The following is a 25,000-nucleotide window of genomic DNA, read 5'->3' as shown; positions in this document are numbered from 1 at the left end:
TAGATTGGGGAATCCAAGAGGCCTTTGGAACCCTCCGACTCCTCCACTTTCTGCGCTTTCTGCTCATACCACATCTTGCATTTCTCTTGTCCCCATGTTTTGCACAGTTTCCAGTGTAGCACTTTCGCTACTTGATCGTATCGCCGCAACCTGTTGTTTTGCGCAAGTCTATGGCATTCGTTCTTGATATGGGCCATTGTCTCATCCACCCAATTGCAGATGTGGCACAGCGGAGACACTTGATCATTCCTAAGATTCACCCTCCACTTCGTGGTAAAAGCAGGGTCTTGCGCCGCCAGTAGTGCGCCCTCAGTCTTTTTTTATTGTTCCTTTCGTCAGCCAATCCTACCTTTTTTTCCAGAAACTTCTGTTGTGACTATATGGAATTGATTGTGTAGTCCCTTGTTGCGTAATTCTTCTTCATGTCGTTTTTGTACTTCTTCCTTTGTTTTGCCTGTTTTCTCCGCTGTCAATACTCCCTCGGTCCTAATTGTCACTAGTAAGGTTTCCTTGCTTTCGGCCAGGTATCTCATTAAGCTCTCGAATTTGATACGCAAGCGCGCGACTTCGTTGCCGTAATTGTTTCTGACATTCAGCCTTGAAGCCAATATTATTCTCACTCACTACAGGTACCCTCTTTTTGTCTTTTCCTTCATGTCGTTGCGTTTGACTTCATCTACCTCAAGTATTTATAACTGGATTGAGGTTGAATTGCCTTCATCATTTCAACACTTGCCAGTCATGTGCTTTCAGTCCTGACAAGCTTTCCTCGTCTCATTACCATCGTAGCATATTTTGAGAGCCCAAATATCTTAATATCATTAGAGAAAATTTTGAGAGCCCAAATATCTTGAGCATATTTTGAGAGCCCAAATATCTTAATATCATTAGAGAAAATCCGCACAGACTGGACTAGGCTGTCTAGTTCTGCTTCAGCTTTTGTGAATAGTTTCAGGTCGTCCATGAATAGCAAGTGGTTCAGCTTTCCCTTACCCATCCCAGAACATACCCTAACTATGCTTTCTACAGAATTTGACTCAAGGGAATCATTTCCAGCGCGAAGATCAGTAGGGACATACTGTCCCCCTGGAATATTCCTCTCTTGATGTTCACCCCTCCTAATATTTGATTCTCTGCTGTCAGTCTCGTTCCCCAGCACTTCATTTTATTCCATATAAGGCTTCTCATATTTTCTGCGACTCTATAAATTTCCAGTGTTGCTATCCAGGTGTGTGGTATCACATCGTATGCGTTACGATAGTCAATCCATGCAATACTCAGGTTTGTGTATCTCTTGCAGTTCTTGATAAGTAGATTATCAATTAAGGACTGATCCTTCGTTCCCCGGCTCCGCTTTTGGCACCCTTACTGTTCAATAGGCAGCAGCCCACTTTTTACCAAGTATCGATACAGTTCACCGGTCAAAGCGCCTGACATTAAATTCCACATTAGCGGAAGGCATGTTATTAAAGTTGGGTGCAGCATTTCCCTTTTCAGGATCCTTGACACATAACAATGTCTTTCTCTTTGTCATCCAGCTGGGTACTGCTCCTGCCTGCAAGCTCTTACCTAGCTGTTGCACTATCCTTTCACTGAGCCCTCTCAGCCTCTTCATCCAATAACCTTATTATCATTATTATTATTATTATTATTATTTATTTATTTATTTATTTATTTATTTATTTATTTGCAGTAACTTGTCATGTTCATGGTTAATCAACTCTGGAAGCCGGTCTGGAAAATTGTATCTTGATGTCAGAGATTCAGATATCGAATATTCCATCGGATGTATGAAGGACTATGCAGAATTGTACTTAGGTAAGACAACGGATATCTTCGCATGACTGTTCTAGAACACGCTCACACCAAAACATACTGGCATGATGTACACACCCGCATAGATAAATGGACAGACAGGCAGTTAGCTAGGCAAGTAGATAGATAGATAGATAGATAGATAGATAGATAGATAGATAGATAGATAGATAGATAGATAGATAGATAGATAGATAGATAGATAGATAGATAGATAGATAGATAGATAGATAGATGGTTTCAACTGACAGCTTCTCCTGCATATAACTATGCATCTTCCTCTCATGCTTGTCGGTCAGTGAGAACAGAAGCATGGAAGCTGTTCTGAAATTTCTCTTTTGATGTGAAAAAAAGTTCGGTCTTTCAAAATGTTGCCACTTGGCGCATGCAACGGAACGGTCTCTAAAAATGCAGATCGACTTAATAACAAGACAGCGCAATTAGAATTACCACAAGCAAACCTTTGGGAAGAGAAAGAAAAGACAAACACACGCACTTACCAAGAAATGTTCAACGGAGGTATTGAACATTAATAATAATAATAATAATAATGGTGGTTTCAGGATGGACTTTGGCCTTGATAAGTGTGTTAAAGCAACTACTGTAGGGGGGGGGCAAGCTCAGGCAAACAGCTTACGTTAAATTGGGTACCGATACTACTATCAAGGAGTTTGACCCACAGAAGAGATACAAATACCTGGGGATAAACGAAGGAGACGGTATACAACATGATACTATGAAGGAAAAATAAGAAAGAAATATTATAGAATAAGACTCATACTAAAAACTGAACTCAACTCTAAAATCGCATCGAAGCCATCAATACCCTGGTACTTCCAGTAGTCCAATACAGTTTTAACATCTTTAACTGGAATCTTACAGAGTTCCAACGCCTGGGCAAGAAGACAAGTAAAATAATATGCACGCTGCAAAAGCAGATGCTGATCGTCTGTACCTACCTAGAAGTAATGGGGGAAGAGAAATAATGCAGGTAGAACTGTGCTATAAGTCCTCCACAATAGCAATGAACAGGTATTTATCTAGTACAGAGGAGTGGACGCAGCGATTTTGTGCAAACACGAAAGCAGCAAAAAGTCACATTCGATTATGAAGGAAGCTTGGCATTAACTCAAAAATAGTTGAAAAACCTGAAACCATTGCCACAAAACAAGCAAAATGGATCGAGCAGACTGCAAAAAAAAAAAAGGGACAGAAATAAATTGAGAAGCGATGGCGCCAGAAGCCTCTGCATGGACAGTATATACTTCGAAGCCAATAAATTGATGTAGATCAGGCAACAACCATCAGTAGCCGAGAAGTTCAGGACTGAAAGCAGAGACTGAAGGTTTCATATTGGCAGCACAAGACCAAAACATGCTCACAAAAAAACTACCAGGCTAACGTCCTTCAAAACGGTTCTGACCTTAAATGCACATTCTGTGAAACATTTGACCCTCAATCTTTCAGTCATATTATAACATCTCTTATCCTTCACTCGTCCCAGAATGCTGGGTGTGTCTGGGCAAGTGACTGTAACAAAGGTGCAATTTAAAAGTAGAAACAGCAGTAATAATAACAGCAAACGATGCTGGATCATAGATATAGCATTCCCAGCTGACAACGTGATAAGGAAGAAAGAAAAGTCGATAGATATGACAGGTTAGCTTGGGAGGTTAAGCAGTTGTGGTCGATGGAAAAAGTGGTAGTAGTACCAATAATTGTCAGAGCCTTGAGAACTGTAAGTAAAATTCTTGAGAAGTACATGGAACAAATAGGGGCTGCAATAAGGGTGGAGCACTTGCAGAAAACAGCACCGCTCGAATACTCCAGATGGTACTCGAAAAATAAGGAGTGTTACCTTAGTTCACTGGTAGTGAACAGGTGGCAACGTAGCACATCTCCAGCGATAGAAGCTATGCAAAGACAATAAATAATAATAATAATAATAATGATGATGATGATGATACTATTAATAAATGCCCTGATGCAGTACCAGGCTGTGATTCTCATAGCTTTTTATCTTAAGTGATTGGAAGTGTTATCATGCATATTGTTTGGTCTTTGGGTAAAAGATGGGCTTCAGCAAATATTCTGCTCCAATCCACAAATTTGCTTGTCAGTTGTTTGATCTTAACTAGTTGAGCATATATCCCTTAGTGGTTAGCGATGAGTGCATCTCCGAGCACGAGCAGAAGTATGGGGAAGGGTCATAGCTATGTGTTGTAATTCTTTGGGGTTTGAATAATTCACCTTTGAAAACATGGTTGTTTCGTTCAACATCTTTAAACAACCCTTATTCAGGAACCTTTTGAGCGAGGTGGACTACTCGATAAATTAAGTACCAGTTATCCACTGGGGTCGATATAATCGACTTAATCTCTTTGTCTGTCCCCTCTACGTTTAGCCCCTTGTGGGTAATAAAGAAATAAGAAATTAAGTAATTCACCAGAGAAGAAGCTTCAAGTTTGCAAAACTATATTCATATTTACACAGCCCTCCATATTAGAAGGGAACAGGAGATCCCTTCAAATCTTGTAAATTACTGATGCTCACCCGATTTCTGTAAGGGAGCCAACACAGACGTAAATGCCTCCTCAAGTGATCGAGAGAAAGGCAAAGATGGCGTCGGTTGAAGTTGCAATTCGAAACGTGGAGAAGCGAAACAAACCAAACAAAGCATTCTGGGGATTCTGCGAGTGCCTCACCCGATGTTGTCATCCTATTATAAGTTTTATCTTTCCCATTAACCTCAGCATCACCATCACCATCATCGACACCACGACCATTATGATTATCATGACCATTACCTTCACCCTCTCATTGCAATCGTCATCACTACCATCATCATCATTGTTATCATTATCATCGTCGACATCGGCATAATCGTCAAGATCGTCATCATCATCATCATCATTGCCATAATGGTTTTTATTTTTGCTTTGTTTTGTTCGTTTATTTTATTTATCTTTTTTAAATCTACGTCTAATAATATTAGATTCTTTTTAATAATTCACAAACTAACAAACAATAAATCGTTAAATTATGATATTTTATCTTCCAGAAAACATGTGAAATGTTTAGTTATCGAAATATTTCTCTAATCATAAATATAATGAGAATAATCAGTTCAAAAACAGTGGAACAACATCGCAGCCAAAATATTGAACAGACTGAAAAAGTTTGCAAATTCTTTAAAGTTTAATTATATTATATCATTAGAGAAATCTTCTTTCACATCCAGAGGGGAATAATTGAAGTAATTTATCGAATACAATTTATTATAAATTTATGTATGGATGCACAAACGTCCATAAGCATACGTATATAAATAAACTGATATATGTAGCATATTATAGCAACTGCAATAATGTATGTATATGTGTGGTGGGGTGTGTATATATATATATTGACACATACAAACACACATATATATGTATGTACACACTCACATATTACATACACAGGCACCCACTGACATCGCGCGCGCAAGTACACAGCGACACTTTCCGGTACTTAAAGTCTATAATTAATATTTCTCGCCATTTTCTATTCTGCATTGAGAGCAGTCCGGTTTGTAGAGCGAGCTCCCACATAGTGACTCCTCCTCTGTCTGCCAGAATCAATCCGTCCACCTACTGGCGTCTCATGTCAGTGACGGCATCTCTTAGTTTCCCACTCTCTGCTTTGTCTTCAATGCTGCTTTCCTCTACTTTAATCCATCTGTGCTGACATCTTGCTCAATATTCTGTTACCTTCTGTGGATGCTGCCTTCTTTCTCCACCGAAAACTGACTGTCCACCTGTTGCTTCTGTTTGCACTCCACTATTTATCTACCATGAAGAAGATCGAGAAGACAGGTTCCTATAGAGGTGGAGTTACTCTACCGACATGTGCTGAAAACTTTAGTAGCAATCTTCCACTCGGATTTCGAAACCGCAACTCTAAATCACCACACAAACATCAACTGCTGACGTCACCCACCTACAGTCCAATGAAATTCTACAAACACCAGGTGCTGACGTCACCTAACTAAAGACCAATCAAAAACGAACTTCAGCGAATACAACAAAATGACCCTTTAAGAGAACCAACCAACCGGAACGACTCTTGACCGTATCCACAAGGAAACCAACCAAGCATAACGACAAGCTTGACCACGGGGAAAAAAAGCACGTCACCAGAATTTTAACGAATCAAAAATCAGACCCGCTCGCGGAATAAAATTATAAATTCATCTGATCCCAAAATATACCTATTTCTTTACGACCCACAAGGGGCTACACACAGAGGGGAGAAACAAGGACAGACAAACGGATTAAGTCGATTATATTAACTCCAGTGCGCAACTGGTACTTATTTAATCGACCCCGAAAGGATGGAAGGCAAAGTCGACCTCGGCGGAATTTGAACTCAGAACGTAAAGACAGACGAAATACCGCTAGGCATTACGCCCGGCGTGCTAACGGTTCTGCCAGCTCGCCGCCCTAAGCGAAAGCGTCTATTAGAAGAGGATCAGAGAAACTGTAAACCAAATCCCCCCTCCCTTTTTTTTTTACTATTTTCATTTCACACTTGTTTTTTCAGTATGACTTGTCGACCACCACAAAAATTAATGAACTTTGTACATTCAAACAAATTGATATACAGTTTTAATTTTATTGACTGCCATGAACATTCAGACTCCCACCTTCTGTTTTGAACATGTTAATTTATCAACATTGAAACATTTTAATTTGTCAACATTGAAACTTTTAAAAATGTTTTTTTTTTTTTCCTAATTTTAAACTTTTACCATTGATAAACAAAAAATATTGTTGAAACTAGTTTGGTATATATGTAAATAAATGTATTTTACACATTTACGAGGTTTTGAAATTTAGGTGCATTTTCAACAACACATTTTCCTATATTTTATTCCTGCGTGGAAATACCACCCACTCTTTAGTTTTATATATATATATATATATACACTCATCACTTGCCACGCAGTGACACCTACAATTTCTACGACTTCGGAGTGGCTATTTTGGTTTTGGGTTTCTCGCTCGTAATGCACACAAGTGCAACTGTGTGTGCTTAGCTATAGCTGTTTACTTACTTATAGTTATTTTGCAGGAACCGACAGAAAAGCTGATATCTTCAGCCGATGGTGTGGAGGCACGCGACGCAAGTTTTACACCTATCACGCAAGTCTATTCATTCACTTCCATTCAGATGCTTCTCTGACCGGCCGAGGCTTCCAGTTATCATATTACATGGGATCACGTAAGTTACTCACTTAATGCATTATTTTTCAATGATATAATTGTCATACTGTTAGTAAATGAATACGAATGCAAAAAACAAAATTGCTAATCTGTTTTTAATTATTGCCAAATAATGACAATAAGTGTTGCATACTTTGGTATTACAAGAATTTAGAGCGAAATAATAGCATTACCGAGCGAAATGATAGCATTACTGAGCGAAATAAACCGGAGCTCAAAGAAAGAACAGCTAAAATTAGTTCCTTTCTATTTATTTATTTCGTTTGTACAATTCAAATTAAGTATTGAAAAGTCCAGTCTAAGCATTGCAGGAGGTTCCCAAATCGATGTTCTGTCGTATCTACCATTCTATTGGTTAATAAGAATTAGTATTCTGAGAATATGTAACAGATTTTCTCCGAACTGATGGACATATCCGTTGCTTTCGCTTCTAACCTTTCAGAACCAACTTCAAACCGTATCGTTTATTTGTCATTGCTGATATTAATGGATTTATCTCCCTTGCCCGCACATTTTGATTCTAAGCATTCCTAGAGGGAGTATTAATCTCCTAATTACAGTGATAATCTATAAATTTTTCGATAATCTCAGTTCACCGTAATGCATACGTGGGAGTCTTTATTGGGTGCCATACGAGTCTTCATTATGCCAAACGATTTTTTGAAGTACTTCTCTTTGACCCGGTAATGTGTGTGTGTGGGGGGTGCATGTCTGTCTGTGTATGTGTGTTCTATTTATAGCTTTATGGACGGAGCTTATAAAAACCGGCTCAATCGAGAATATTGTTTGAACCTTACATATTACATAGTGGTCCACTTAATCTATCATCTGCTTTAAGACCCCTAACTGGCAAAGGGTTCACTTGTCTCAACTATTCAGGTTTTACCAAGAGCGCTGATTTCTACAGCAGATGCCTAGAATTTGTCATTTTCGGCATCTCTCCCTTGGGGGAAAAAACAAAACGTCCTATATGCTTCCGTTCGCCCTCATATTATTTCATGAAAATCTTTGATAGGTTGCAAGATACAACCTGATACTGGAAAGTGGATGTACCTGTCGAATAAATCCTTATCGATTCATCGTTTCTATTATATAAAATGAGAAGTTCAACTTTAAAAAAAACAACAACGATTGGAGGTATATTTCTAATCAATATGCCAGTTCTAACTGGCCCAAAGTGGTTCCGAACACTGCAACAAGCGATAAGAAATATAGGTGTGTAAGCTTGGAAGCAAATATGTAAATAATTAGCAACTTGTGTGTGTGTGTGTGTGTGTTACCCAGGCATATGGAAACATACATATTAATATTTAATACATACAGACTCAAACACAGACGTATACTCACGCATGCACACACACATATAATAGAATGCATATACGTGCGTGTATGCGTTGTGTATCAGAGATTCTTTGAGATTCTTGTGCCAAATTTGGTGCCTATTCATTTGGCATGGTAATTTGGAGATTTGGAATTTTGCAATTCTGAAAGTTTGAAGTTAATTATCCAGAAAAGCACAGCCCTAAGCCTTTGGATCGAGATTTCGAGACGTGCTGAGAGAATTTGGCACGCAGCACATAGACATAGGCAGACGAACGTATATATATATACATTTATACATATGTACATACATTTATGTGTGTATATATATAAACATACACACATACATATAACTATTAATCAATATTGACCAGAATAAATAGATAAATGGAATCACACTCACATAAATTACTAGCAAACACACATACACGTGTGTGTGAGTGTGTGTGTGTGTGTGTGTGTGTGTGTGTGGTGTGTGTGTGTGTGTGTGTGTGGTATAGGCCATACATATATTAGTAACTCTTCGTTTGAATCGGACAACCTACAGCTTCATCTTCTTCAGAATAATTTGATTTGTGGGATAACAGCGATGTGTAAACACTATCGGAGTAAACCTAACAAGTAATTCGGGGATTATTTCATTATTTTCACTTTTTTTCCTGCGATTATTAGAATATCCTGAAATCTCTATTCCAACCTTTGCTTCCTCTTTTAATTAGCAATTCTAATTAGCAAGGAAGATGTTTCAGTTCCTCTCTATCTTTTGAAATCTTTTCATCTTTCTACCTTCCCTGTTTCTTATACTTAATTGCTATACGCTTAATATTAATTCGATCATTTTCCCGTCCCATCATCGCTTTTTTCCCCACCTTCCTTATCCCTCTTCTTTCATGTCCTCCCTTAATTTTTTTTTATCATTTAGTTGCTTTCTATCCTCGTTTTAAGCCATTTTATAAAAATAAAATCTCTTGGAATTTCAATATTACTGGCTAAAAAATTATGATTCTGCCCATTTTCGCTTCTTTCTTCTTCCCCACCTCCCATATATATATTCTTCTTCCCCACCTCTCATATATATATATATATATATATATATATATTTCATAATTGAGATCAAGATATTCACGTATAGGATATCCTAAGTAATGCTCAAGAGATTTAAACTTGAGCGGATATAGAAGTAAAGGTAGGGATAAGCAGATTATACAGATCAATATATATATATATAATATATTAAATGCATGAAATACAAAAACTGTGTATATATGTATACATATTAAACGGTCCAACTTACACAGAATACAAATGAAATAGAGAATTACAGATAATTACGGGAAGTATTACAAGTCCGACAGCTGTTTCTGGGGGCTCGGGCAGTTGATGATAATGTTCGTCGATTGATTCCAGCATAGGTTAAAATGAGCCTGGGTCTTCAGGGAGGAGATCTTACGTTTGAGATGTTATAGGAGAGAAGTTCAAAGACGGAAGGACTGAATGTGGAGAATTAGGTGTATTAGAGGGGCGAATTAGGGGTGGTAGCAATATAGAGAATAGTGAGAGGAGGAAAGACAGTTCACGAGTGGGGCGGGGTAATAAAGAGAGGAGAAAAAGAAGAAGAAAGTAGGAGGACGAGGAGAGGCTGGGGGTAGGTGTAATGGAGATGATAGTGTATTGCATGTTTAATGAAATCTATAGAATTAATGGTTGGGATAGTGAGAAAAGGGAATGGCCATTATTTGAGGGAAGGAAGGTGACCGGTTCAGTGACTGAGGGAGATTCCTAAAGTACATAGAGAAGTATGAGAGAAGATAGGAGTGGACAGAGTGGGGAGGAGGAGGAGGTACGTTGGTAGTCTTATAAAGCAGTAGTTAGTGGGATAATAAATTTGGGTTGGTATTGGAGGGGGAGTACAATGATAAGCAGAGGTGTATGAAATTGAGTAGAGGGAAGAGGTAGAGGTTGACAGGTTAGTATCCTAAAGAGTGAGGTAGTATTAAGTACTTTTGGTGAGGAGGAGAGATGAGAGGAGACCACTTAAGAGGATGGGGATGCTATCAGGGAGGTGCGGAGTAGTGCTTTAGAAGAATTTGGAGAGCTAAGTATAAGAAAGTATACAGTCGTCATGATAGATCGTTAGCCACTACACACTTCTAAGAAAATAGAGTTTGATAAGAAGGCTAGTATTTTTGGAGATAGTTGGTTGTCAGGCCAGCTTGTTTTAATTCAAGGTTGATTTTTAGTCTGGATACATATAGTTATGGCATTCTACAGATTGAATAAAAGGTTTGAATGATGAGTAGAACCAGTGTTTCAAAGATAATATTGCATCTGAGTGTCCATTAAGTAATGAGGGGTTGCAGAGGCGAAGAATGGTTAGCGATTCTCTTCAACATAATTTGCACATACTGATGTTTGTGTAATATGAGGAATCTCACTTACTATGGACCAGCCCAGAGTATAATGGAATATTTTGAGATTTCAGGAAGTTGATCATTTATAATTTGGATTGGAGAAAGAGTTCATGTGTGTAAGGTAGCAGTACTTGAAATCAACTGTGCCGCTGATATAGACCCTAGCTTGGTGGGGGCGTGCCTTTATAACACGGCACTTGTAGACTATATTTTTACATAAACAGAAGCCTCCAAGGGAGCATAGTTGAGAAATTGCAAGTTTTCGTACATGCTCTGCGGTTGGAGTTTACTGGTTGGGTGGCCCCTTATCAATTCAGAGCGGCTGAAGGTTATAATGGAAACAGGTTCGTGTGTCACATAGCTAGATGGCCTCTTGGAGCTAATCAACAGCAGCATTCGTCTTATGTTTCTGGACTGCCGTATTAGCTTGGCGATAACTGTTAATATTCAGTACCGCTCCCGTAGTCTCCTTTAGAGAGACTTAGAAATAATAATATTCATATATATATATCCAGTAGGATATTCATGTTGTGCACACGAGAAAGCTAACCTTACGAGTATTAAGCGCCTCGGGGCTGGTCCGAATTATACTTTGTGTCGATCATGCGTTGTTTGTGGGTCTGTGTGTGTGTGTGTGTGTGTGGCGCAAGGTAGAAAAGTGATCGCGTCCTTAAAGCTTCGTGTAGCATCGCTCCGCTCTCAGTTTCCCTCACTGCCACCAATTATTTTGTCTGTCATCGTTGTGAAGTCGATAATAAAATGGAGAATTTTTTTCTATTTTATTTCTATACCTAGGCCTATATAAGTATGTGGGGGGGTCGTGTGTGTGTGTGTGCACGCGTACGCATTTGTCTGTGTGTGTGTGTGTGTGATCACATATCTACAATAAACAAACTCAAAGTACGAACACATATTCCATCCTATTATAAAGTCATTTTAAGTTTAACTCTTCGAATGCCGAGTAAATGGATCGCATTCGGCAATCAGTCCATCGCGCACACCAGCACCTATTTACCAACCTCCTCCAATCTTATTCTGGGGTTATCTTTTGTTAACTTATCCAATCTAAAAGTGCAAGAAATAAGTAAGCATCGTTAATGATGGATTTCCCGTCGCAGATGAGTTTATATTTTGTATATTTCAAGACATATCTTAAAATAAGACCCTGATTTAAGGGAAATTATTTGTTCTCAGCGCAGTGATTTCTCTCAAATTTGTGTGCGATCAATTCAACTTCTCTCTTCCTCCTCTTCCTCCCTTACTTGGAAATGTCTTCACATTGCAATTAGTGTACAACGAAATATTTTTTTTAGTGTTTGCTTAGAAATACAATGACATACACACGTATATATGACGTGTTTATATGTATATGTATCTATATAAGACTGTGTGTGTGCGCGCGTCCAAGCATGTATGCATAAATATATGTTTGTAAAATACGTGTATGCGTTTGTGTGAGAATGTAAATGTGTATATATATACATATATAATATATATATATATACACACACACATACATATATAATATATATATATATATATATATACACACATACATATATAATATACATATATACACATACATATATAATATATATATACACATACATATATAATATATATATACACATACATATATAATATATATATACACATACATATAATATATATATATATATATATATATATATATATATACACACATAATATATATTATATATATATATATAATTATATATGTATGTGTGTATATATATATATATGTATGTGTATATATATATTATATATGTATGTGTGTATATATATATATATATATATATACACACATAATATATATATATACGCACACGCATAGATGTATAGATATATAAACCTACATAACTATATATCTGTATATATTTATGCATAAATCTATACAAGTTCCATATTCTGTATTTCCTCTCTTTCTGTTTTTTCTCTCTCTCTCTATTCTCTTTCTCACAGACACACGTATACATGACTTGACTGAGCAAGATTCTCTGTTCTGGCCTATGGGTATAGATTGCCTCAGAAGCTATTGCTACTATTTAGATACATTGCTAAATGAAAAAAGTCTAAAAATATAAAGAATTCTTCTGTTTTTTTTTCATAGTTAGTTGCCGATATATAACAATGTATCTTAGAAATAATTGCCATCTACAAAGAATCACAACTTCGATTTCGTGTGATAATTTCATTGGTATAGAATTTAAACCATATTTTACTTTACATGCCACCACTGCTCTGCCATTCTACAAGATATATATATATATAATATATATATATATATTATATATATATATATATGTTCTTATATACATACTTATACGTACAAATTATCTTTATAAATGCTGTTTATCGCTATGTGCCAATGTGAGTGCGCATGTTCAGTTTAGTGTGTGTGTGTGTTATATAATCATTATCCCTTTGCGTGTGACGGGTTCCTTGTGTATAATTATGTGCGTTTAACTTTGAGCACGTAATTACGTGTTTATGTGTCTGTCTGTGTGGATATATCTCTAATTATGGAAGATTGCTTGAGTTTTTATGCGATTCGGTAAATGCATGTTCGTATGTGTCTTTGTGTATGCATGTTTACTGGTACGTGTTTGACGATATGCCGGTGAGTTTGTACGTATAATTATGCGTTTGATCTGTACGCGGGAGTGTGTATGTGTTTGCATTTGTGCATAAGCTGCTTGCATATAATTTATGCGTTTAACTGAATGTATGATTGCTTCTTTCGGTATGTGTGTCCGTGAGAAAGAGAGAGAGAGAGAACAAGTTATGGTCTTTCATACAATATAGTTATAACAACTGACTTATAGGTATTTTTGATTCATTTGAAACATTTTCAACTTGTTTATCTTTGAAAATAGCTAACTATAAAAAAAAAAGAAAGAAAGAAAAGAGATCGGAATAAAAAAAAATGCATAATAGCGTTTAGGTCGATATTTGTCGTGTTTACAGTAAAGATCGATTAGAAAGTCAGTATGTCGTCTCAAAAATAGATATGTTCCATTTTGAAACCAACTCGCCATTTTATAGATAAGATGAGACTCGATTCAAAGTAATCGATCGCAGATCGGGACAAGATGGGCAAAGGAGATGTTATTGTTGTTATTGTTGTGGTCGAATGGGTGAGTCTTGTAGTTGTTGATTGTTTTTGCTTTATTATAACATTCATTAAAATTATTAAATTATAAATACAAGTCATAACCTTGCATGGCTTTAGCTAAAATATCACCGCCAGCCAAAAATGACAGGCTTTGAAAAACGTTTAGTTTTCATACATGCATAGACATACAGACACACAGGCAGGCACACGCGGATTATATACGTATGTATCTGTATGTATAATATAATATAAGGCAATGCATGTATATATACAAATAGATAACCATATAAAGAGAGAGAGAGAGGATGGAGAGAGATATGAGACGAGACAGAGTCGGGAATGATTAAATGAAGCGACTGAGTTATAACATTGATGTTTACAAGCAGAAAGTGACAGTAATTAGAGAGGGAACAGGATGTTCAAAATGTTATCATTAATTCCTTCTACTTCTCCGAATGTCAATTTAGGAATTTTCTTCGGAAACCTATCGCCTATTCTTATTTTTCCTTTTCCATTTTGTTTCCCTTTCCCTCTCTGTCTCTCTCTCTCATTCACTTTTTCTCTCTTCATACACGCACACACACACGCGCACACACATATTTAAGAATGTATGCGTGTGTGCTTATACATAAATATATGTAAGTATATTTGTATGTACATACGTATGATTGTATGCGTGGTTAAGTATATATATATATATATATATATATATATGTATGTATTTCTGAATGTGTCTGTATATGTATGTCGTTGCACTGTTTCTGCGCCGTCCCTCTGTACACCTTATACTATAGATTACATTCATAGTTTAAGCTCATATATAAAGTGTAAACTTTAATACTAGGAATATAGTCTATAGTAAAAGGTGTACAGAGGGATGGTACAGAAACAGGACAGGATGTACATTGCAGGGACAGCCCGTATCATAGGTGAGAGGATAAGTGGACACGGGTAGAAACTCAAGGAGGAGAAATGCTCATTGCTGCTATACCAGCGTACTAAAGTACAACATGGTGGCTTGGTAGTTAACATAGATGTTAGGATCTTATCGACACATAGAACAGACACCGAAGGAGATTACGGAGGCCAGACACACAGTAGAGAATAGAGCGAGCGGCAACGGAGAATGTGAATGGGGTAATAGCAACCCCCCCCCCCCCCGACTCTACAACATCCCGAATCTTGTCGACTAAAGAAAGAATAGAAAAAATAAATACATATATAAGTAAAAGTCATGGGTACAAATAGTAAAGGTTATGAAATCTTTTCCCTCCTTTATATGTTTTGGAATGATGTTAAGAAGAGCAAGTCCAGTTGAGGAGAAGTAGTTCTGTCTTAGTGCTGTGATGTGCTGAGAGCATGCTTTCTGTAGAGGACGCATGGCACGGGGACCTAGTCTTGGGTGGATCTTAAAAGTGATACCGATATCATTTGGGCAATACTGTCGGAACAATTTCCACATCATACAAATAATAAAGTGCTCTCGGCAGCGCTGGAGAGATTACAGTTTGAGATTCGTGAGTCGATTCCCAGTAATTAAGACCAGAAATGCCATCAGTATTTTTTGTAATTGATCTCTGGGGTGCTTCAAGCTTTTTAATATTCTGCCTCGTGTAGGGAGACCATAGCGGACAACAGTATTCAAGGTGAGGGCGGGCGAAGGTAGAAAAAAAGAGGATAATGATTGGAGCATCTCTAGACTGCAAAGTCCTGGGGATCCAGGAGCACGCCCTGCGGGTCATGTCGACTTTCTTGTTTATGTGGACACTCCAACTTAGCTTATCGTCGACAGTCACACCGAGGTCCCTAGCGGTGTTTGATGCCGTGAAGTCTTCGCCTGAAGGAAGAATATATGGTTAAGTGCAGTTTCTTTACCAAAGTGGATTAACTCAAACTTGTCCTCGTTCATTTGCATCTTATGTTTCTGCACCCATTGGATAACAGCAACTAGGTCCGATTGAAGATCGATCCGGTCTCCCATCCTGTCGACAACCTTCAGAAGCTTAGAGTCACTCGCGAAATTTTTTATATCATAGTATTTAATGACTCAGATAATGTCATTTTTGTAGATAAGGAACAAGAGTGGGTCTAACACAGTGCCTTGTGGGACACCACTGATGACTTTTACTGCGCTTGATCGAACACCATTGATCCCCACAAGCTGCGTTCTGTTCACCAGAAAGGATTTAAGCCACTTTAGAAGCTTCCCTTGCATTCCAATGCTGGAGAGCGACACCGATAGGCTGTACTTTTCCAGAAGAAACGGTGGGAGAGGTTTCATCAGTTGCCAGGATTGTATTGAAACAGAGGAAAACAGCTTAGTGTAGTATGTAAAAAGAATACAGTGGAACCATTGTTGAAACGAGAAAAGACGTCCGGTGTCATTAAAACTGATAATTGTGTAAAGAAAGAAAAACTTAGAGGAAAAGAACATAAAAAATGAAACGTCATGTTAAGAGAAAAAGAAATGTATGGTCAGTTTGCAAAAGATACGAACGGCAAGAAATTGTATAGGTGTATAATATAGATTTCAAATTCTGACACAAGGCCAGCAATTTCGACGGAGATGTAAAGTCAATCCGCCGCCGCTGCCGCCTTATTTCGGTGTATTGTCTTGATTGTGAAACATCGAGAATAAAATATACTTGCTTTAAAAAAAACATAGGATCATTCTCGTCAGTGTTTCTGTTGCGACATATAAATTATATTTTAGTTCTCCATATATGGTAATGGGGGAACCTCTGTGTAGTCTCTTCATCTCACAAAAATAGTACCTAATTCCCCATCAAATTATACGTCATGGTCTTAAAGCAGGGAAGATCGATTAAGCAGTTTATCCAAAATGTACAGTCTGCAAAATATAACGATGGTGGATGTAATATGTCTTTTCAATAAGATCTGCTCCCCTTGGACAAACTTGGATGTAAACAACAACAACAACACCAACTGCTTTTGATTCGATGCAATAAACCTGCAATCCACTTCAAATGTCTCACCTGAAGAGAAATAATTATTTTTGCTTTATACGTTTGTTTGCTATCTCTGTTTCTAAATGATTATCTCGGTAATTGCAATTCCATTTAATTGACAAACAAAACCAAAGAATCTCACCGTTTCTTCTTTGTTCTTTTCCATGTTTCAGCCTCTGCAGCATGTCGGGACAAAACACTATTAGTTGCTAACCGCCATGGCTGGAAGGAGTTCAATTCACCGTTTTATCCCACAGTATATGAAGGGTAGGTATATTACATTTATATATCAATTTTATATGATTGCATATATTCAACATATCGGGGAAAGATGTTCAAAGTAAAGTGTCATCTTTTTTTTAAAGTTGTTCATCATAGGGCTGCTTGATCGGAGCCTGGCACGTGCTTAAACTTGCCACCACCAATGACAGCACAACACAACAACCACATGACCAAAACCACAACTAGTAATAATAACTAATAACAATGGTACCCACAACACAGTCTCATCCAGATACTAATGTCACTAACAACAACAATAACACAAGTAACATCACCACAGTTATCAACAACCGCCACATTAGGACTACCACTGACAATAATGACGGTTTCAAATCTTGCCACAAGGGCAGCAATTTTGAGAGAGGGAATGAGTCAATTACATTGACCCCAGTACTCAACTGGTACTTATTTTTATCGACCCTGAAAGGATGAAAGGCAAACTCGACCTCGGCGGAATTTGAACTCAGAACGTAACAGCAGACGAAATGCCTATTTCTTTACTACCCTTAAGGGGCTAAACACAGAGAGGACAAACAAAGACAGACAAACGGATTAAGTCGATTACATCGACCCCAGTGCGTAACTGGTACTTATTTAATCGACCCCGAAAGGTTGAAAGCCAAAGTCGACCTCGTCAGAATTTGTACTCAGAATGTAACGGCAAACGATTCTGCCATTTCGCCGCCTTTCTTGCAACCACTGGAAATAACAACACACTATCTGTATAACCAATAATAGCAGCAACTATAATATTACTATCACCACCATCGCCGCTTCCACCCTGCACCCACCCACCCACACACCATCGCAACAACAACAACAACTATAGCCACGTGCTGGTTGGTCTCGCTCATCCATATTCAAGAACCGCTACATGTGATGAGATGATGGAAGTAACTCTGCCTCATACACAGATTGTCTATTCCAGATATGGCCTGCCACTTCATGCATCCAATTTGAAAGAGATTATCAGGCCTTAACTGACCAGTTTAAACATTGTTCAGTTTTAAAACTGCTCAACGGGGAATTGTTTCCCAAGGTCTTCTTGTCTTCTTTTCTACCGCATTATGTCCAGTGAGGGAAATGTTTCTGTTGTTTCTTGCAAACAGACTGACATGAAATATGCCTTATTTCTTGAGTAATACAACTCTCAATGCTGCTGTACATTTAGAAATGTATGTACCTATCTCTGTAAGTATGCATATATATATATATATATATATATATATATACATATATATGCATCTTTGAATATGTATGGATGTATCTCTGTGTGTGCATATGTTTTCTTCGCACCAAGGTTGAGTGTGGACGTGACAGGGATGTTGGGATTAAGGGCGTTGGAGGTGTATTTACGCAGACTCTCAGTAAAGTAGAATGCGCAACCAAATCCTTTTGAAACGAACACAAAACCTATCTACAATGGTATTGTTGAAAGAAAGGTTTGATTAAAAAAAATAAACTCTAGATATTGTGATTAGCAGTGTGTGCGGTGGAAATACTGTAGAATACTTACAATATAAATAGGAGATCAATCTCCAGTGCAGCACATTTAACGCGACTCTAGTCAGGAGACATTAGCTTGATTACTTTAGGTTGCGCGGCTCACACAAGGAGATGTTTCATTTTTTTTACAGTTGACTTGATTGGATTATTAAGAGCATCAAAAGTAAAAATATTGCTGTAACGCAAGTCATGCCACCGATACTGGCATATAACCACTAATGTAAAAACAGCGGTAATAAAGAAGAAAGAGGTGTGAATAGGAGAGATGAAGCTGGGCTGATTTGTGATTGAAGCAGAAATTTGTAACTTTCTAGTGTCATGATTTTTGGTCACCATGAAAATAACTATTGGTGCTGACAAGAAAGAACGGAAAACAATTAGCTAATGTCGTTGCCAATATAGCTGAGAAGAAATCAAAATGTAAGTTTTAGTCTAGAAGGAATAAGAATCCATTGACCGTGAATTTCATGGCTTCTGTTGTTTGATACTTCCTCTCATTACATATGTTCGCGCTGATTATAATTGATTAGTTTCAAAGGCCGTATTTCACAGGTAAAATTTACAGTCAGTTGAGCGAATGCAAAGGAATTAGAGGGTCATATTGTATTAACTCCAGGGAAATGAGTAGCAGAGACGCCCATCGGCTGGAATTTAAACTCAAAATGAAACGAAATGCCATGATGCTTTAAATTTATCCCAACCAATTAAATTATGTGATTGAATTTAATACAGGCTGACTTGAAAAACATAGATTAAATAAGATTATCCATAGACTTAGGAGATAAATTTCCTCTTTGTAATTCGCTTCATCTGGAATGACAGTTATTAAAGTTTCGCTGTTGTTTTATAGTCTAATTGATTTCGCACCAAGAATCAACGAAAGACAATTTCTTTTTCCGGCTGGATTTATATTCAGAATGTTTGTAGACAACACTCAAATATTCTAACATGTTTAGTTTGGAACACAGCATTTACTGCTAATTAAAGATTCCTCTTTCTGTAAGAAGATCGAATATTTAAATTACGAATGGTTGATAAAAAAAAAAAGAAAAAAAATCCGAAATTGCTATAGGATTGGTATATGTATATTCGTATAATGCTACATTGGTACATTAAGTGTCGTTCAAGGAATAGTTAATGAGTTATTCACCTGTTTCAGGTATTAAAGCCAGACATTAGAGGGACGAGGTTAAATGCATTTTGTTAATTTATGCGATTAAATTCTTCTTCAATTTTCATAGACAAATATCCCGACTAAAGATAAATGGCCAAAATAATTATTTAATTACTACTGAAATTAAGAAAAACATCTAAATAGGTTAAACTATATCCTACGGTGTATTAATGCCCAGACATTTTGACAGGTTATATGTAGTGTTGTGTATACGTCTGTGTGAATATGTGCGTGTCTATTTTTGCATGTGTGTATATATATATATATTATATATATATATATATATATATATATGCATATATATACTATTTCTTTATTGCCCACAAGGGGATAAACATAGAGGGGACAAACAAGGACAGACAAACGGATTACGTCGATTACATCGACTCCAGTGCGTAACTGGTACTTAATTTATCGACCCCGAAAGGATGAAAGGCAAAGTCGACCTCGGCGGAATTTGAACTCAGAACCTAACGACAGATGAAATACGGCTACGCATTTCACCCGGCGTGCTAACGTTTCTGCCAGCTCGCCATGCACACACATATATACGTATATATGTGCGCGCAAATATGTTTAATTGCGTGTGGGGGTTTTTGTCGATGTTAAATGAAATTATAGTATAAAACAAAATTGCTTCGAAGCTTGTAATAGGTTTCCTACGTAGGATATTTTACTTGCGATTTTTCGATTACATACTATATAAATGTGTGTGCGTGTGTGTGTGTGTGTGTTATCAATATCAACAGTTATGAATGAATTATATCGACAAACATGTGCTTCGCCTGGCCTCTACTGATTAGTAAGAACGTCTGAAGAAAGTTAAACAGTTTTGAAATGCGCTGTCGGTAACCTTTCAATCAAATTGTTAGTTTAAAGAGATGTTAACACGTGGAATTCCAAAGAATATTCTGTTTGAAAGTCATGAGGCAAGTTGTTTTTCCTTTGGAATTGTATTCCAATTAATTAAGTGTTCCATTCTCTGTGCAATTTGTTTACCTCTGTATTGTGACGAGATCCCGACACCCCAGCCCCCCCCCCCCGCGAGAATAGACTTGACCGAACGGCTATAAATAGTAGCAGTCTGTGTGTGAGAGAGAGAGAGAGAGAGAGAGAATTTCTTTATTCACCATAAGGTTGAGAAAAAGAGGGGACGATACGAGGACAGACAAAACAAACATTGGGGTTAGGGTATCGAATGAGACGAAACATATGAATAAACAAACAAAATATAGACAATTAAATGAGAATAAGTGATTAGCAAAAAATGAAGAGAGAGAGAGAGAGAGAGAGAGAGAGAGAGAAGGCTTCAATGAGCGGAAGTCGTAAAGTGTCGTTTTGGTAGTTTGTCGGAATGTCGTTTGTTGGTTCGTGTATAGATCGTGGAGAGCTTTTTGGATTGTTGTTACGTTGTTGTTACTCTGCTTCGTTATATATTTTATTGTTACTACACGCTTTTAGTGTGAACAAGTATTGTCATGACGATACTACAATAATTGGAGACAAGTGACTACGTTACAATACTCTGAATGCTTACCAAATTTATTACATCTCTGTTTCTTGTGATGCTAATCCTGGCCCACAGCACAGGATTTTATTTTTTGTTTACAAAACCAACTTAAAGTTACGTATTTCTTCCACCAGTTGTAGAGAGGTTATGCGCCTTCGGTCATTTGATTCTGACGAATCACCTATACTGCTAAGCGCTTTATAGGTGTGAAACGAACGGTGACTCTATGACCAGACATAACATTTAACTTCCTAAAATACACATACGTATATATATATTCAGCAGTATCACTGCCAAGCAGTGTTTAGGCATAAGCGAACTGTAGGTTAGTTAAAATATTCTTGTGACATATTTCAACTGCTAAAGGCAAATTCACAGCAGAGGGAGAAAAGATTCTCTCCTATGGTAAAAAGTGTGAATATGCCATATCTTCTCAGTGTCGACTCCACTCTTATGATAATGGTAAGCCCTGGTCTTGCTGTAATGCAGTATCGAATCTGAGACCACGTTGTTTCGAAGCTAACCATTTAATCACGTTTTTACTTGATCCTCAGAATAGAATTCGTTTCTATTGCTTTTCTTGCTTTTCATTCTGCTTTTTGTAACCTTTCATTTATGTTTTTAGCCCATAGACAGACAGACGTTTATACATTTATATATATATATATTATATATATATATATATATATATATATAATATATATATATATATACATGATATTGAAAATTTCAGAATATTCCAAACACGAAAATTTTTTGGGAAATTTAGTCGTGACTAAAAGCAAAGATTCACCATCATAAAATAGCAATGAAACAGATACGCTGAGCAGACGGCTTGAGTCAGCGCTAATATTGATATCATCATGTAGATTATATTTTTGGTATACTGGTCTTGTCAGAACATCACAAAAACTAAGTTTTATTTTGGATGTTGTTTACCAATACTTTTCACAGAAATTGATCTTTTAACTTTTCCCATTTTGTTTAGTTATGCATTATAAACTTATGTCTATGAAATAGAATGTTGTTGCAATGTCAAATATTCAGATCGCTACCGTCTCTTATATGTAACATAGAGAGTTCAAACCTTCCATGAAACTAGAATATCCTTGAAATAAATAGACAAAGACTTCCTCTAGATGTTTTTTGGAATATGAACACATTGCACAATATGCTCCCATAACATCATCCATTTGGACATGTTAGACAAAGTCAATTGCCGTAGATCAGGACATTGAAACCAGATACGGAAAAGCAACGGACATGTTTTGTTCTTAATAGCCCTCGAAATGCTTAGTGGTATTTTGTCTGCTGCTATGTTCTGAGTTCAAATTCCGCCCAGGTCGACTTTGCCTTTCATCCTTTCGTGGTCGATAATCTAAGCACCAGTCATGTACTGGAGTCAATGTGATCTATTGTCCTCCTCTCCACAAAAGGATTATTATCAAGGCAGCGAGCTGGCAGACTCGTTAGCACGCTGGACGAAATGCTTAGCGGTATTTCGCCCGTTGCTACGTTCTGAGTTCAAATTCCGCCGAGGTCAACTTTACCTTTCATCCCTTCGGAATCAATAAAATAAGTACCAGTTGAACTGAGGTCGATGTAATCAACTCATCCCCTCCCCAAATATTGCTGCCCTTGTGGCAAAATTATTATTATTATCATTATTATTATTATTATTATTATTATTATTATTATTATTATTATCATTATTATTATTATTATTTTCATTATTATTATTATTATTATCATTATTATTATTATTATTATTATCATTATTATTATTATTATTATTATAGAGCAGGTAGAATCGTGAGGGCGAAGGGGGAAATGCTTAGCATTTCGCCTGTCTGTACAATCTGAGAAATGATTATTTCTATTATTTTACAAAAACAAAAGCACATAGCAACATATCTTGAGGTATTTTATTATGATTTAAGGCCGTAAGCTCGCAGAATTGTAAGCACCCAGGCAACCCTAACCATAAATTGTTTAGCGGCATTTTGTCCTTTTTTAAAAGTTCTGAGTTAAAATTCCGCCGATGTCGACTTTGCCTTTCATCCTTTCGAGGTTGATAAAATATGTACCAGCCATGTACTGGGGTCGATGTAATCGACTAGACCCTCCCCCAAAATCCCAGGTCTTGTGCTTATTGTCGAAAGTATATTATGACCTATATATATATATAATCATTTTGTGTTCAAAGCCAATGTTAAGTTTGCTTATCATCTTCCTGTGTTCAATAAGATATAGCAGCGTTCAATTACTTAAGTCTCTCGAATCCAGTGTTTTTCTTTTGTAAGTTTCTTCAAAATGCAATAAGACATTGTTGTTGAATTAATGCACAGGGCATCAGATAAGCTGCTTTCAGGTCATAACATAACGTGAGTCTTGAGTTCAAATTCACCGAAGCTTTCATTGCTTTTAGATCTTGAAAGCTCGGTAGAATCAGTGCCGGCCAGCAAAAGGAATTGACAATAGTTGCCCGAATAAATGTAAATCTATGTCTGCTATTGGCAGGATATTTTTATCAGTGGCGGACAACGTGCTCCCCGGGACTTGAGTTCAAGTCTAATTCAAATTTCATTTGTATGAATTCGATGAAATAATTAGGAGTTAAATATTTTCACCTAAAATTTGTACTCATGTGTTAGAAATTATTTATCAAAAAGTGGGGTAAAAAGTTGAATGGTTCACCAGTTGCCTTCAGCAGCAAGACCTATTTTGAACTGCTTTTGTTTATGCTCTCCACAAATGTCCATGTTACGAAACAAGCTAAAACATCGATATGTTGTTTGCGATGGAGGCGGAAATAGAAATGTTTACATTTATTTGATGGTGTATGGATATCAATAATTGTTATTGTTATTGTTGTAGGTAGAGCTTTCGATGTTACAAACCGAACTTTCAGTTTACCCATCTAACGTCGGAACCAATTCTGTTATAAAATATGCATGCACATATGCTTGTGTATGTGCGTGTGTGCGTGTGTGCGTGCGCGTAGGTGTACGTCTCTGTAAATATATATGTGTGTGTATGTATATATATATATATATATATATATATTTATACTAGCAGTATCGCCCGGCGTTGCTCGGGTTTGTTTCGACCCTTTAGAATTGGAATTTTTGAAAAGTAAAAATTTTGCATTACGTAGCTTGTTATTCTCTTTAAGTGAACATTTTCTGGTTGAAATACACCGAAAATGTATGTATGTATGTATGCATGTAGCAAAAGTATGAATACGCATTCTTAACAGCAGATAACTCTATTTTAATATCTTTTTTCATTTAACCCTTTAGAAATAATGAAAGGACCTATAGTAATCTTTGAAGAAAAGAAATTTAACAAACTGCACGGATGTCACCTATGTCAAACGACGACTGAATTCCCTTGTAAAATGCAGTCAGTAGTCGTTTGCACTGCTTCTGCGCTTGTTTTGGGGCCTTGTGCCATGCTGTTCTTAACGTTTGTAACCTTGTTTGGATCGTGGGGCGCTGTCTCATTGACAGCGGGGAACTTGCCCGAACCTTTTTTCAAACCAATCTAGTGTCCTGTGCCGTTTCTTACGAAAACTCTTCAGTGCAGTAATATAAATGGAGACCATGAG

At 37.1% G+C, this 25,000-nt stretch overlaps 1 protein-coding gene across 2 annotated transcripts in view; it reads left to right on the top strand.

Annotated features, from left to right (window-relative positions):
• The window catches only part of LOC115218654 (cubilin), a 397,234-nt gene that overhangs the window by 256,276 nt on the left and 115,958 nt on the right, over positions 1-25,000 (top strand). For both annotated transcript variants that reach the window (XM_036508531.1, XM_029788578.2), the window contains 3 exons: positions 1,694-1,818; positions 6,931-7,080; positions 17,092-17,185. In XM_036508531.1, the coding sequence (XP_036364424.1) occupies positions 1,694-1,818; positions 6,931-7,080; positions 17,092-17,185 (369 nt within the window). The remainder of the gene's footprint in view (positions 1-1,693; positions 1,819-6,930; positions 7,081-17,091; positions 17,186-25,000) is intronic.

The sequence above is a fragment of the Octopus sinensis genome, linkage group LG13, assembly GCF_006345805.1.
Source record: "Octopus sinensis linkage group LG13, ASM634580v1, whole genome shotgun sequence".
In the NCBI taxonomy this organism is placed as follows: domain Eukaryota; kingdom Metazoa; phylum Mollusca; class Cephalopoda; order Octopoda; family Octopodidae; genus Octopus; species Octopus sinensis.
This window is presented reverse-complemented; position numbering and strand designations above follow the sequence as displayed.